This window comes from Mauremys mutica, chromosome 22 (assembly GCF_020497125.1).
Source record: "Mauremys mutica isolate MM-2020 ecotype Southern chromosome 22, ASM2049712v1, whole genome shotgun sequence".
Taxonomy (NCBI): domain Eukaryota; kingdom Metazoa; phylum Chordata; order Testudines; family Geoemydidae; genus Mauremys; species Mauremys mutica.
The window spans coordinates 17,977,234-17,993,019 of record NC_059093.1 but is presented as its reverse complement, the minus strand read 5'-3'; the positions used below and the strand labels follow the sequence as shown (position 1 = coordinate 17,993,019).

General features: G+C 50.9%; 1 protein-coding gene across 6 annotated transcripts in view; it reads right to left on the bottom strand.

Moving 5' to 3' along the window:
- The window catches only part of CCDC15 (coiled-coil domain containing 15), a 36,991-nt gene extending 24,370 nt beyond the window's left edge, over positions 1–12,621 (bottom strand). For 2 of the 6 annotated variants that reach the window (XM_044997403.1, XM_044997408.1), the window contains exons 1-5: positions 12,509–12,621; positions 9,024–9,255; positions 3,410–3,559; positions 2,223–2,432; positions 769–885 (exon numbers count right to left, since the gene is read on the bottom strand). In XM_044997403.1, coding sequence (XP_044853338.1) covers positions 769–885; positions 2,223–2,432; positions 3,410–3,559; positions 9,024–9,218 — 672 coding nt within the window. In that variant the 5' untranslated portion in view covers positions 9,219–9,255; positions 12,509–12,621. Of the gene's footprint in view, positions 1–768; positions 886–2,222; positions 2,433–3,409; positions 3,560–9,023; positions 9,256–12,419; positions 12,455–12,491 lie in introns of those variants that run through there. The other 4 variants (XM_044997405.1, XM_044997406.1, XM_044997404.1 and 1 more) reach the window with 4 other exon arrangements.
- Positions 12,622–15,786: the final 3,165 nt, after the last annotated feature.

The following is a 15,786-nucleotide window of genomic DNA, read 5'->3' as shown; positions in this document are numbered from 1 at the left end:
GGGCATGGGGGGGTCTTGCTAGGTCACATAACATCAGGCCTTTTACCCATCATTTGGGCAGGACTGAATGTGGCCAGCCCTGAGCCTTTGGCTAGCGTCATTTTGGGAAGCAAACTCCACATTCTGAAAGGAGAGGTATTGAAGGAAATGTTGATCTGAAAGGAAGGCTGATTTAAAAACAAACAACCGCCCCGCCCCCCTCTCTCAAGACAGCTATGTGATGGTGTTTGAAATGCTAGCCCTGGAAGTGGATAAACAAGAAGGTGGTGACCTGGAGTCTCTCTCAACTGTTGGCTCTGTAGGGCAAAAGGAGGTTGCTCATACAGAAGTGAAGAGCATTGGCATATCTGCTCCCTGTATATTCAGGGCTGATGGGCAAGGAGGAGCCATCTTTACTATCATTATTCAGAACAGGACTGTACTTCAATGGTGGTTATTTCAGTAAGTTTCTTTTCATGTGGTTTTCAGTGGAGCTTGTTTTACTTGAATGAATAGTAATAAGAGGGGAAGAAAAAGTAACCGGATAATCTAGGCACACTACTCCATACTGTAAAGGCATCTCCTTGGGTCTCTTAATCCCAGTGAATTTAAACATATGGGATGATAAATTAAGTGACAGCAATAACCCATTTTATTTTACCCTTTATTGAAAAGATCCACGGCACCGTGTGGTTGGCTGATTGTACAGGGCTCAGGATCTTCACACAGTGCAACGAGTAATTTATGATCACTCTACTAGTGGCTGAGCTGAGTCAGCCCCTCACTTACGTTTCTGGTTGGGCTGACACCCCAGATGCCTCCTGGTAGTTCGGGTGGGCCTGCTCCTTTGGGCACTGTTCTGCAGGATGCTAGCCGGCAACGGACCTGTTTCATAGTTTTGCTAAGCTGCCAGTAAGAAAGACAGATCAAAGTGCTAACAGGTTGACAGTTTAGTGACAGCTTGCTGCTACAAATGAGGAGAAGGCCAAAAGGTAGATCACACCACATCTGAAAGTAGTCGTCACTCAAAGTGGCCAAAGTCATCTTGGCACTTTGCCTGAGGGTGCAATGCGGCATCAGTTGCTTGACTGTTGGAGGTAATCCACTGACAGGTACGTGACAGGCAGCTATGGTACCTTGCAAGCATACCTCAAGTCTAATCCATAGGACAGTTCTTGGTAAGAAAAAGAATTTCATTGATGGCCAATTCACTCCTTGACCAGTCTGTTATGATTGCCGCCTGTTAGTCTATAAGGTTCCACAGGACTCTGTCGCTTTTTTTATTCTTGTTCTAATATAAGCAGGTCTAGGGGCTTATAATACAGAAAGATACCATAATTAGAGAGCGCACTGAACCAATGCTCCAGATACCTCTAAACTTCACTGAATTTGGATTGGGAACTGAACTGTTAAACTCAAGCACAGCCACATGGGATGATAGCGAGTAATTTTTTAAACTGCCAAGATAAATCATAAGCACTGTTATGAACTATAAAAAAAGGCAGCTAGCTCCCACCTCACACGTTCCACAAGGCTTTAGTTATCTCACACCTTTGTTCCTGGATATGCAGAATGTCAGTGGGGAGATGACTCCATCTAGTGCCTTCGACCCAATGACACACACAAGTGGGGAAGAACCTTTATTTTATGGAGGCTTGACTTCACTTCTCTGGAAGTTTTTCCACAAAGGGAATGCTTGCATCTCCGCTAAACTAATGATGGATCAAATTTAAGTGCAGCATTCTTAATAGGGATATTTGTTGTTAGTTTTAATACTGAAATTATGACTAAATGGAACCTCAACAATATCAAGAATCCAAAAAAAGTTCCCTATATAATAGCTTTGTACTTTACCACCACAAAGCATTGAATGTAAGCACACGACATCCAGCCCATAAAAGGAGAGACTGGAGTAAAAAAACAAAAAACAAAAACATACCATTGTCTTCCACCTCAAGAACAGGTAAGTGTCATGAGTGAGATGTACAAAAGGTAAAAGTAGGGTAAGAGAAGTAAAGCATTGTAATGTTATCTTGTAATGACCCAGTTTTAACAACAGAACTCACACACATGCTTCCCTTGTAATTCTAAGTGTCAGAGTTCTCTGCAAAGGCTTTACGTTCATGATATGCAAGCTCAGTTCTAAAACAGCGTACTCCTGTATCGTAGTTGGGGAAGTTTTAATGCTATGGGCATACAACAAATGGAGGCTGTGAGATTGTTGGCAGTCAATAAACACTCACTGTGTTGGCTTGTTGATAGAATAACTGGCTTTGCTTCTCTCTTCCCTCTTCCTCCGAACTGGCACGAAGCTGCTGCACAGGGATCAAGTTGGTACCAGAACTGCAGATGGCAGATGCTGCATTACTTCGATACACACATGTATTCCTCTTAGGGGTCAAGTGCAGTGCAGACTCTGAACATCGCATCACAACAGAGCTTTCTTTTTCTGCCTGCAGTGATGGGGGGGAAAAAAAAACCCACACAAGTCCAGAACAACCATCTTACCGAAGTCACTCATTGAGTAAATCCACACACGTATCGACAGTTTGCTGCCGCAGGTGCTACCTGTGGAACTTTCATTCATGTGATGACAGAAAGGTACAGGAGCAGATGGATTTTTTAAGCTATTGCCCCTGTGGCTCCGCACTCAAGGGTTGAGTGCGCCTGAAGGTTAGTGCTCCCTTAGATCACAAAGGTAAACCCTCATGGAACTGAACATGTGGAATACGTTTATTAAAAAGGGAATTGCTGTGCTAATCTCCCTTCCTCCTTCATCTCCTCCTGCCAGAGTTCAAAGATACAAGCAGGGCAAAAGTATGGCTCTTCAGAGACAATACCTCTTTCTTCTTCCTCCTCTCCTCTGCTGACAAGGCAGGGGAATGGGGAAGAGAGCAAAGAGCTAGCCCAGCCCAGCGACATGGAGCTCAACCAGATTGCTCCACTGGAGACTGCAGGCAGAAGGAACTAGCTGGGAAGGTTCTAGAGGTACTGCAGGTTGGAACATGCACTTGAGGAGGCTCATGCTCAACTACCAGTACCTGAAAGACCCAAAATACAGAACTAGGGAAGTTCCCAGCCAGTCACACACTAGTGCACAAGACATAACAGTAGGAATCCTGCAAGGGTCGTATCTGTAACGGACACCTCAGCAATGGTTTTCAGTTGTGAGTGGGGAGTTCCCTGCTGGTCTTCACTAGGACATAGATCTCTGGACATTAAATCTGTGCAAAATGCCTAGACTCAAAGCAGCTGTGGAAATAATTGCAAAATTTCCTGACTTTTCTTAAGAGACAAGCCTTAAGATTGTATAAATAGTGGGTGTATTTACACAGGAATGTTTGCTTTTGAAGCAGTGTCACCATCTAAGCAAGCCTCCTTGTGTGAATCAGAGCAGACAGAGGCTGGTGTTGATACCGGTTTGCCCTACCGCTTCACAGGATTTCTGGAGCTGCTGCTTTCTCCTCATCTTGATTTGCTGATTCACCCTCTGCTTCACTTCCCCCTGGAAGCGTTTCAGATTTTCTTCCTTTTCCTTTTGCTGCTCCTTTAGCTCCTCTTCAACCTGAAACGCTGAAGCCTGGAACAGGTTAAAGCAGATGTTCAAGTTAGCTTTTTCACCATGCAGCTTCACAACAGCCTGGATTTCAGCTTCTCTCTCTCTCTGGGACCTGTACATAAACCTACAGACAAGCAGTATCTCTAGGGAAAGGGATGTGTATCAATGTTCTGGTTTAAAGATAAACACAATTAGTTAAAATTGTGACAGCGTAACAGATTGTTCTGTGAATTTAGTAACAGCTGCACGGATGGGTTGGGTAGACCATGTTACAAAGTGGAAATCTTTACTTTCCCCCTTTAAAATGCATAATTTAAAGAAAGGAAAGAAAAGGGGCATGTTTGATTGCCCCATGAGTTGCTTTATTAGACATGAAGCTGCTTTCAGAAAGACTGACAGAAGCCACAAAACCCGAATCAGAAAACTGAGGGTTGACACCCCTTGTGGTCTCCATTAAGGCCCAGTGCAAGTCCCACATCGGTCTTTCAACAACGTTTTATGTACCCATCCCAGATCTGTTATAACATGTCAGGGAACTAACTTACAGGGCCAAAATAAAGCAAGACCTGCTCTTCTCACAGTATTTTCACCATCTGATGGAAAACAAACACTCACAGAAATCAGCAATTTAAAGTTTCTCACTTGTGCCTATGAGGACCATTCATCCAACATTAGCTTCAAATATGACTTGTATAAATATCCTAAATTCAACAATAGCACCACACCAAGAGCAGGCATCCAACACCACAAACCCAAATTAGATAAATTGCAAGAAAACTCGGGGAAAAAAATGGCATTTTCTTTTAGATTTACCTTTCTCCATGTATAATACGAAGATACACAAGTCACAGCACATAAAACCACAATAGAAGCGCAACTTCTAAGACTGTCTCCAGAATACTCACTCTTCACCCTCCTTCCATCAGGGCCAGAATGGATTCTTATTACTGATTGTTTGTATTAGAAAAGCGTTTTGAGGCCTTAATGCCCCATTGTGCTAGGCACTGACCAAAGACAGAGCAAAAGATGTTTCTCACTCCAAAAAGTTTACAACCTGAACAGACAAGACAGAAAGGATAGTGAAAGGGATAGAAAACACACACATACAACGAACAGGGATGACTTGTGTCAGGCTAGTGCCTCCACTGATTGTTTTAATAGTGTTTGACTAGATTTGTATTTATTTTAGTTTACATGTGTTTGTACTAAGTGTATTCTATTACAGGGGTGAAGGAGAGGGGAAATGAGGAAGAGAAGCACGCAGGACAGCTGGAGTGAGAGTGAGCAAAAGAATTCTAATCCAAAGTATTAACACATTTCTACTCATCACCAACAAAATGAGCTCAAGTAAACACAGCTTCTACTGAAAGGGATGAAATCAAGTTATTTGACACAGCAGCAGAGAGTCCTGTGGCACCTTATAGACTAACAGACCTATTGGAGCATGAGCTTTTGTGGGTGAATACCCACTTCGTCGGATGCATGTGTATTCACTCACAAAAGCTCATGCTCCAATACATCTGTTAGTCTATAAGGTGCCACAGGACTCTTTGCTGCTTTTACAGATCCAGACTAACACAGCTACTCCTCTGTTATTTGACACACACTTTTTGAGACCACCCTCAAGTCTCCAGCATTAGAGACATATCAAACAATATGAAAAGCTTTCAATAAATTTTGTAAAACTCAAGTTATGTGCTTAGAGAGAAAACTGTAAAACTACAAAACAACTGAATATTAACAGCAGAGAGGCCGTACATCACCATATTACACTGCTGTTGCAACACAATACCAAGTGCCTACATAACATACAATAAATGAGAGCTGGAACAGAAAGCAGCTTCATTAAAGTGTGAAGAGGAGTTTATGGCACATCAAGCCTTAGTCCAGGGGTAGGGAACTTATAGCACGTGTGCCAAAGGCTGATTTTCAGTGGCACTCACACTACCCGGGTCCTGGCCACAGGTCTGGGGGGGGCTCTGCATTTTAATTTAATTTAAAATGAAGCTTCTTAAACATTTTAAAAAACCTTATTTACTTTACATACAACAATAGTTTAGTTATATATTATAGTCTTATAGAAAGAGACCTGCTAAAAATGTTAAAATGTTTTACTGACACACAAAACCTTAAATTAGAGTGAATAAATGAAGACGTGGCACACCACTTCTGAAAGGTTGCCAATCCCTGCCTTAGTCAATGACCCATTTGTAACACAGATGATAAAAAGCCTCTCAAATTAGAGCAACGCTGTTCTGTACTTAGAACGATGCCAGTCTCTGACTTGCATAGGTGGTGGTCATTATACAAAGTATATTGTATATTCTGATAAATAAATGATAATTCTGTATCATGCTCTTATGGTATGTAAGAATTGTACATCAGTGCATACGACTGCACCAAATACTTGTGTTTAACAATGCTGCAATCAGAATCTATGAACATTTGTCCATACCTGAATACAACACCTAACCTACCAATGAATTGTGTGTGTATTTACATGGGCAGCGGGTATAAAAGGTCAGGGGAAGCTAAGCGTCCCCAAACAGGATGAGGCACACCTCCCTTTGGAGGCATGCCAGCCCGCCGCCTTTGGAGTGCCACTGCTGAAAGGGCGCCCGAGCCATGTCCCCATTCATGCTCTGCCCCAAGGCCCCACTCCTGCTTGTCTTCTTCCTGCCCCTGCCCTGCCTTTTCCCAAGAGGCTCCACCCTCACTCCGCCTCTTCCCATCCCAACACTGCCTCTTTCCCAGAGACCCCCGCACCTCTCCACCCTCTTCGGGATGGACAAAGGGCACGGGGCTACAGTTGAGGCACCATTGCCCCCCCCTATTTCTGGGGAGCTTCTGGCACTTGCACCCAGCCTCCCCAAATGCAGGTGTCACATGCCACCCATGTGTATTTATTTGTAAATATGCTAGTAAAAAACAAGAAAAATCACAAGACCATTGCTGATTGGTTTGCTAGATGGGTTAGGTAAAAAGTCAAAATAAGGAACCTCAAAACACCAGCATATCAAAGCCGACTAGCCTCCTGTCTGTTTCCTACCAGAGGAGTACCGTAAAATGGGGTACTCATTTCATTGAGATAGTTAGTTATGCGTGGCAACCCTTGTGCCCACTACAGTAGGATTTTCTGCTGGGCCGAAAGAGCACATTTCAGTTTCTACCTGCTCGTAACATGTAGGGATATTAAAGAAGGTTTATATTAGACATGGTTTATATGAAAAATGACTTATTGTTAATTGATGCCTCATAACTAAAGGTTTATGTTAAAAGTAAATTTGTGATTCTAACCTGCAAGCCACCAGCTGTGTCTGTGTGAAGCCTGCTCAAAGAAATACTTTGTATAAAACTTGTTAAACATTAATTAACTCTAAGTAAGCCAAAACAGTAGCTGTTATAGTGTATAAATAGAGACCCCCACCCTCTGTAAGTTTTCATCTCACTTTATCTTTGATTGTTAAAAGACAGGGAGTCTCACATAAATTGGTAACACCCCAAAAAGTAAAGAAACAGTGAAATAGATGTGATTAAGATATAGAATGTATGTGACTGAATGGTTAGGGAGTTACCAGTCTGAAGAATTCAGTGTTGGCTGAAGAAGGTGTCAAGTGGGATCAACCAGATGACCCACCACACCTCAAAAGAAGGAAAAAACAAGCATCTGACAGAATGGAGCCAGCCATCTGCTGATTGATTTAGCAACAGCAGAATGAGGCAACTCCTATGAACTAACATAGGGAAAAATCCCTATAAAACTGGACTCTAAAGACTGAGGACTTTGAGTCTATGGTTCTGATACCAACCTCCAGGAGCATCAGATGCATCTGACACAGACTCGGCTCCATCCTCATGACCAAGATACCTGGCCAGTAACTTGGCATGAGCAACATCTAGGCTGGTAACTATAACATCTATACAGAACCTGAATGAATGATTGTGTGAATGAATATTGTGTGTGTGTGTATAAGATTTTTATTATATTGGTACAACAAACAAATGTGTCTTTCTAGCACAATCAAAGTAAACACACTGGGGACAGTGCTGCCTTCCACTTGGTTGAGGATGCTATACAAAAAGAAAACAAAACCGATCTCTGGGCAAAAGCAATGAAAGAGAAAGAGACAAGTAAGGGCAAGGATGCACATACAAACCGAAGCCTGCTACAGCATACTCATAGACTCCAAGACCAGAAAGGACCATCATCATCATCATCATCATTCTAGTCTGACCTCCTGCACACTGCAGGCCAGAAATCCTCACCCACCCACTCCTGTAATGGACCCCTAATCTCTGGCTCAGTTACTAAAGTCCTCAAATCATGATTTAAAGAGTTAAAGTTACAGAGAAACCACCGTTTAAACCTGCAAGTGAGGAAGGCAAAAAACCCACAGGGCCTCTGCCAATCTGACCTGGGGAAAACTTCTTCCCAATCCCAAATATGGTAATCAGTTAGATCCTGAGCATGTAGGCAAGACCCACCAGCCACACACCTGGAAAAGAATTCTCTCTAGTAACCCAGAGCCCTCCCCAACTGATGTCCCATCACCAGCCATTGGATATATTTGCTACTCGCAGTCACAGATCAGCTACATGCCATTGTAGGCAGTCTCATCATACCATCCCCTCCATAAAAGTTTCATGCTCAGTCTTGAAGCGAGTTAGGTTTTTTGCTCCCACTGCTCCCCTGGGAAGGCTGTTCCAGAACTTCACTCCTGTGGTGGTTAGAAACTTTCATCTAATTTCAAGCCTAAACTTGTTGATAGCCAATTTATATCCATTTGTTCTTGTGTCCCCACTGGCACTTAATTTAAATAACTCCTCTCCCTTAGCTGCACCCAAGTTCTTCTGGAAGGTCCCTAGACTCAGCAGTGCTTAGGTGAAAATTCTGTGGACGTTTCAGGTAAGTTTTAAGAATGGAGGTTTTATTGAGTTAAATGTGAAAATAAACAAACAGCCGCTGTGGGATTTATTTTGCAGTTAGTCACCAAAAAAAAAAAAAGAACTTGTCTGCACATTTTCTAGAGTACTATAGATTGTCATTTTAAGGGTTTCTGCATTAAGAACCCCTTAAGATGAAGGGAGCAGTTCAGGTCTCCCGCAGGTATCATTTCAGGCTGTCTGTAAACTCAGGAAAACAACGCTGCATTGGTTTACATGCAGGTCACCTTTTCTATCTTCACAACTATGAGTACTAGAAACAGAATTCAATAAAATAGATTCTGCAGCAAGGGAGGACTTTGGAGCTGTGGAATCGCAGAATACAAAGGGCCCTGCCCATGACTATCAGATTTCTGGGGAAGAGTAGAGGAATAAGGAGCACAAAGTCAAGGAAGAATACTTAGAAGCTACAACCTGAACCCCATCTGAGATTCCCACTCAGAGATGATCTAATCCTGGCCTGGATTACCAAAATTGACAAGGGAACAATCTGGAGAAAGCAAACAGCGTAACAGGTAAAGCATTCAGACAGGGCACTCACAAAAGCAATGCTCTCCTCCCATTTGCCACCAGCCTGGGCGCTCTCCACCCAAACCCCCACAGGGGCCACACTCTGGTTCCTCTCAGCCAGTACTGCCTGATTCACTGCCATCCACAGACACCTCGCTTTGTTCCCTACAGGCTGTCCCACCGCCATGCTCCGGGCACAGGGCTGCTGCTTCGCAGGTGGCAGCATCCCAGTCACACGAGAAGCCAGCCCCTCATCCACAGCCCTGTTCAAAAACAATGAAAACAACAACTCAAGAGAGAGTTCTAGGCAAAAGCATCCCAGTGCCCCCAACCCCAGCACACCCCCGCAAAAGCAACCCAGTGCCTGCTGTCCTGCCAGACATCCCTACGCCAGCCGCAAACTAGCCCATTGCCCTAACCCATCCCACTCCAGACACCCCATCCCACCCCAGCAAAACCAACCCAGGACCCCTTGCCCACAACAGACACCCCTAACCCACCCCCATAAACCAGCCCCACGCCCCCCCACAGACCAACCTAACCCAGTGCCTCATGCCACAGACACCCCCCATCCCACCCCAACAAAACCAACCCAGCACAGCCTGCCCCCCAGACAGCCCTAACCCACCCCCACAGACCAACCTAACCCAGCACCGCCTGCCCCCCCAGACAGCCCTAACCCACCCCCATTAACTAGTCTTGTGCCCCCCCCACAGACCAACCTAACCCAGTGCCTCTTGCCACAGACACCCCCGTCCCATCCCAACAAAACCAACCCAGCACCGCCTGCCCCGCAAGACAGCCCTAACCCACCCCCACAGACCAACCCAACCCAGCACTGCCTGCCCCCCGACACCCCTAACCCACCCCCACAGACCAACCTAACCCAGCACCGCCTGCCCCCCCGACACCCCTAACCCACGCCCACAGACCAACCCAACCCAGCACCGCCTGCCCCCCAGACACCCCTAACCCACCCCCCCCACAGACCAACCCAACCCAGCACCGCCTGCCCCCTGACACCCCTAGCCCACCCCCACAGACCAACCTAACCCAGCACCGCCTGCCCCCAGACAGCCCTAACCCACCCCCACAGACCAACCCAACCCAGCACCGCCTCCCCCCCGACACCCCTAACCCACCCCCACAGACCAACCTAACCCAGCACCGCCTGCCCCCCCGACAGCCCTAACCCATCCCCACAGACCAACCCAACCCAGCACCGCCTGCCCCCCGACAGCCCTAACCCACCCCCACATACCAACCTAACCCAGCACCGCCTGCCCCCCAACACCAACCTAACCCAGCACCGCCTGCCCCCCTACACCCCTAACCCACCCCCACAGACCAACCCAACCCAGCACCGCCTGCCCCCCCGACACCCCTAACCCACCCCCACAGACCAACCTAACCCAGCACCACCTACCCCACCGACACCCCTAACCCACCCCCACAGACCAAACCAACCCAGCACCGCCTGCCCCCCCGACACCCCTAACCCACCCCCACAGAGCAACCCAACCCAGCACCGCCTGCCCCCCGACACCCCTAACCCACCCCCACAGACCAACCCAACCCAGCACCGCCTGCCCCCCCTAAACCCCTAACCCACCCCCACAGACCAACCCAACCCAGCACCCCCTGCCCCCCCAGACAGCCCTAACCCACCCCCACAGACCAACCCAGCACCGCCTGCCCCCCGACACCCCTAACCCACCCCCACAGACCAACCTAACCCAGCACCGCCTGCCCCCCGACACCCCTAACCCACCCCCACAGACCAACCCAACCCAACACCGCCTACCCCCCCGACACCCCTAACCCACCCCCACAGACCAACCCAACCCAGCACCGCCTGCCCCCCGACACCCAACCCACCCCCCCCGACCAACCCAACCCAGCCCCGCCTCCCCCGCGACACCCCTAACCCACCCCCACAGACCAACCCAACCCAGCACCGCCTACCCCCCGACACCCCTAACCCACCCCCACAGACCAACCCAACCCAGCACCGCCTGTCCCCCCGACAACCCCAACCACCCCCACAGACCAACCTAACCCAGCGCAGCCTCTCCCCCCCTACACCCCCAACCCACCCCCACAGACCAACCCAACCCAGCACCGCCTGCCCCCCCAGACAGCCCTAACCCACCCTCACATACCAACCCAGCACCGCCTGCCCCCCCGACACCCCTAACCCACCCCCACAGACCAAGCCAACCCAGCACCGCCTGCCCCCAGACACCCCTAACCCACCCCCACAGACTAACCCAACCCAGCACCGCCTGTCCCCCGACACCCCTAGCCCACCCCCCCCGACCAACCCAACCCAGCACCGCCTCCCCCCCGACACCCCTAACCCACCCCCACAGACCAACCCAACCCAGCACCGCCTCCCCCCCGACACCCCTAACCCACCCCCACAGACCAACCCAACCCAGCACCGCCTGCCCCCCGACAGCCCTAACCCACCCCCACAGACCAACCTAACCCAGCGCCGCCTCCCCCCCGAACACCCCCAACCCACCCCCACAGACCAACCCAACCCAGCACCGCCTGCCCCCCCAGACATCCGTAAACGACCCTCACATACCAACCCAGCACCGACAGCCCCCCCGACACCCCTAACCCACCCCCACAGACCAAGCCAACCCAGCACCGCCTGCCCCCAGACACCCCTAACCCACCCCCACAGACTAACCCAACCCAGCACCGCCTGCCCCCCGACACCCCTAGCCCACCCCCACAGACCAACCCAACCAAGCACCGCCTCGACCCAGACACCCCTAACCCACCCCCACAGACCAACCTAACCCAGCACCGCCTGCCCCCCCAAAACCCCTAACCCACCCCCACAGACCAATCCAACTCAGCACCGCCTGCCCCCCCAAAACCCCTAACCCACCCCCACAGACCAACCCAACCCAGCACCGCCTGCCCCCCGACACCCCTAACCCACCCCCACAGACCAACCTAACCCAGCACCGCCTGCCCCCCGACACCCCAACCCACCCCCACAGACCAATCCACCCCCAGAGACCAACCCAACCCAGCACCGCCTGCCCCCCGACACCCCTAACCCACCCCCACAGACCAATCCACCCCCAGAGACCAACCCAACCCAGCACCGCCTGCCCCCCCCGACACCCCAACCCACCCCCACAGACCAACCTAACCCAGCACCGCCTGCCCCCCCCTACACCCCAACCCACCCCCACAGACCAACCTAACCCAGCACCGCCTCCCCCCCGACACCCCTAACCCACCCCCACAGACCAACCCAACCCAGCACCGCCTACCCCCCCGACACCCCAACCCACCCCCACAGACCAACCCAACCCAGCACCGCCTGCCCCCAGACACCCCTAACCCACCCCCACAGACAACCCAACCCAGCACCACCTGCCCCCCGACACCCCTAACCCACCCCCACAGAGCAGGCCCGCGCCGCCAAACCCCCCACTACCCCGCAACCAGGCGCCCCCCTAGCACCCATCACCATGGCAACTCAGACACCTCGCCCCACCCGCTCTCACGCGAACACGGCCCCAGCCCGGAAGCAGCTTCCGCCAACCGACACTTTGAATCCAGGCGCCGCTTCCGCCCAGCGCGCGCGACCCACCCCAGGACACGCCCCTTCCGCCTCGCTCGCTCGCTCCTGGACACGCCCCCAGCGGGGTTTCCGCGGGGCCGGGCTGGGCTGGGCTGTTGGCGACCGCTGCGCGGGCGCCATGTGAGCCGCGGGGCGGCTTCGGGCGCGCGGGCGATGGAGCAGAGCAGGACCAGGCGAGTCCCGTGCGGGGCAGGGCCTGCGGGAGCCCGGCCGGGGACAGGCGCTGCCGCGCCCCGCCTCAGTGACCCGCGGGGCTGGCGCTGCTGGGAGCCATGGAACCAAACGAAGCCCTGGGCGTGGCGGTGCCAGGGCAAGGCAGAGGCTGCTGCAGCCCCCTGGTTCCAGCCCCTACGAGTGCGGGCTCAGGGTGCCAGCGGTCAGCCTAGGAATCCCGACACCTTTGCCCTGCCCCACCACGCCGGCCGCTCCTCCCTCCCGGGCCACAAGCCAGCCCTGCCGCCTCCCTCCCTCGCTCTCCGTCACTTGGGGGGTGGGGTCTCCAGGCTGAGCCTGGGGCGGGGAGTTGGGGTGCAGGAGGGAGTTTGGTGTATGGGCTCTGGGAGGGAGTTGGGGTGTGGGGTTGGGGCTCCAGGCTGAGCCTGGGGCAGGGCGTTGGGGTGGGGGAGAGGGTTTGGGGTGCTTGAGGGAGTTCAGGGCTGGGGCAGGGAGTTTGGGTGCAGGAGGGGTTGGGGCGTGGGAGGGGGTTCAAGGTGCAGGCTTTGGCTAGGAGGCACTTAGCTCAGGCAGCTCGCAGAAGCGGCGGCGTGTCTGGCAGTGGCTCACAGGCGACCAGGCTCTGCACGCGGTCCCTGCCTGCAAGCGTCGCCCCCACAGTTCCCTGTTCCTGGCCAATGGGAACTGCAGAGTCGGCACTGGGGGCGGGGGCGGTGCACAGAGCTGCCCTGGCCGCACCGCCTCCTTAGCCCCGCTGCGCCATTAGACTTTTAGTGGCCTAAAACCTCCCAGGTTGGCTTCAGTAGTCCCTGGGAGATCAAGCCCAATTCCAGGAGACTCCCAGCCAAGCGCCATAGGGTTAGTTCCCCAGACCAGCGACAAGGGTGACCCGGGGCAGTGAGATGAGCCTGCCAGGCGGCCCCAGACCAGGCCTCAGGGATGCTGCTCTGGCTCTGCAGGATGGCTGACTAGTGGTCACTTATACCAAATGCACAGCCTGCGCCCAGCTCCTTCCCCCAGATCGGTGGGCAACTTAGAGCTCACGCCAAAGACAGCTGGTAGCCAGTCCAAGAGTAAACTAGCTATGGATTTATTAACTAGGAAAAGGCAACGGGAGTGTTATGGACAGGTTAAAGCAGCCAACATGTAAGCACCAATGAGTCACAGGCTGTGGTTCCAAAGAGTGACAGAGCTGTAGTAACCTGCCTGTTGAATGCCTTTTAAGGCTAGCCCCAGATGACCTGGGGATATCTGCTTTTATTTCTGAGCCCTTGTGAGCAAAGAGATAACTTTCTTCTTGTGAGCATCTTTACCTGTCCTTCCCCCAGAGTTCAAACCCATGGGACAAGTGCTCCTGCACGTAACTTCTTTGTGGGTGGATGTGGCAATCACCGAAGTTCTCATCCTACAGTGCCCCATTAAGTTTTGATAGCCCTTCTTTGTGGGTGGGTGAACCACTCCTCTTGCCCAGGTGCGCAGATTTGGAGCAGGCATTTCTGCAATTATAAAGTAAACCTATATTAGCACAGGATACAGACATTACAAGTAAGATTAATGCACACAGCAACTTACAAGCATTTTGGTGAATCTAAACACATCTTTGCAAGTCTAACTCCTACCCTGAACCATATTAATATACAGTTGAGCTGGTCTGAATCCAGCTATGACACCTCCAGCATTGGCAAGAGCTGGCACCTGGTTTACCAGCATCATGGGGGAAGCTGAAGGGGTGGGGTGGCAAGGAGCAGCAGCTGATCTTCAGGCAGCATGACCCTGTGCACGAGTACTGGGGAGGAGGAGCACTTGCTGTGCCAGCCCAGCCACAATGGGAGCTGCTTTGGGGGCTCTCAGGCCCAACTCACAGAAACAGCCTGAGGCTGACGCCCAGTGTGGAAAAGTTTAGCCTGAACATTTAAAGTTTAGCTTTTTTTATATATATATATCTTTATCTTTATAAAACAGCATCTTCTAGCAGGAGGTGCTGGTGACATCACTAGTGGATGGTGCCACCAGCCCTGCCTGTAACGAGCCCTTTTGCCTGGTACTGCTAGCTAGAAGCCTGTGCTGGCTCATGGGTGTAATTTGTAAAGCGTGGTTTACCAAAAAAAAAAAAAAAATTAAAAAATTGGACAGTAGCAGCCCATGACTCCAAGTGACTGAAGCTGGCAATAGTCTCAACAAACAGAGCCCTGTTGGTAGCTGCTTTCAGCTGACTCAAACCATTTAGGGCTTCAGAGTGACAAGGTGGGTGAGGTAATATTTTTTTATTGGACCAGCTTCTCAAAAGCTTGTCTCACCAACAGAAGTTGGTCCAATAAAATATATTACCCTCACCCATCTTGTCTCTCTAATATCTTGGGACCAACATGGCTACAACAACACTGCATACACAGAGTGACAGTCCTAGAATCTTCTTATATCGCGAACTGCATCTATGTAGGGTTTCTATCTAGACAAGGCCCACGTGGCTCCCCGCTGCAGAGTTCAGTACACAGGTATGGGGACAATGCTGCTGTGCTCCCAGTAGTACCACCCAACCTCTGTCTCCCAGATTCCCCCAAATCGGCTGGAGCAGGGATCCCTTCCTCAGGAGCTCCACATTTTGTAGAGGGTGTTCTTTATTCCCTGTGGCCCCCATAAACCACATGGGGCCCCCTCCCACTTGAGCTGCTGGATGGCGAGATCTTGATTGTTCAGCGACCAGTCACACTCGTAGCTCTAGCTGTGTGCATGACAGAATACAGGTCTGGATCTGCAGGTGCTGTGACACATTGGGCTCAGGTCTCCAGCAAGAGATCCCTTCTGCAGTTACCAAATACAAACATGGCAATGTAGCATGTTCTCCTTCCTACCACTGAATTGTGGGGCTGTGCACTAGATCCCAGATCCCACATCTCAGCTGTGGAACTGAGCTCCATTTCAATCCTGCAGTGGGGACCTTTGCTACCTAGTGGTAAATAAGGAGTTTGGAATTTATGGAAAAGCAGTGACACCTCGTGGTCATTTA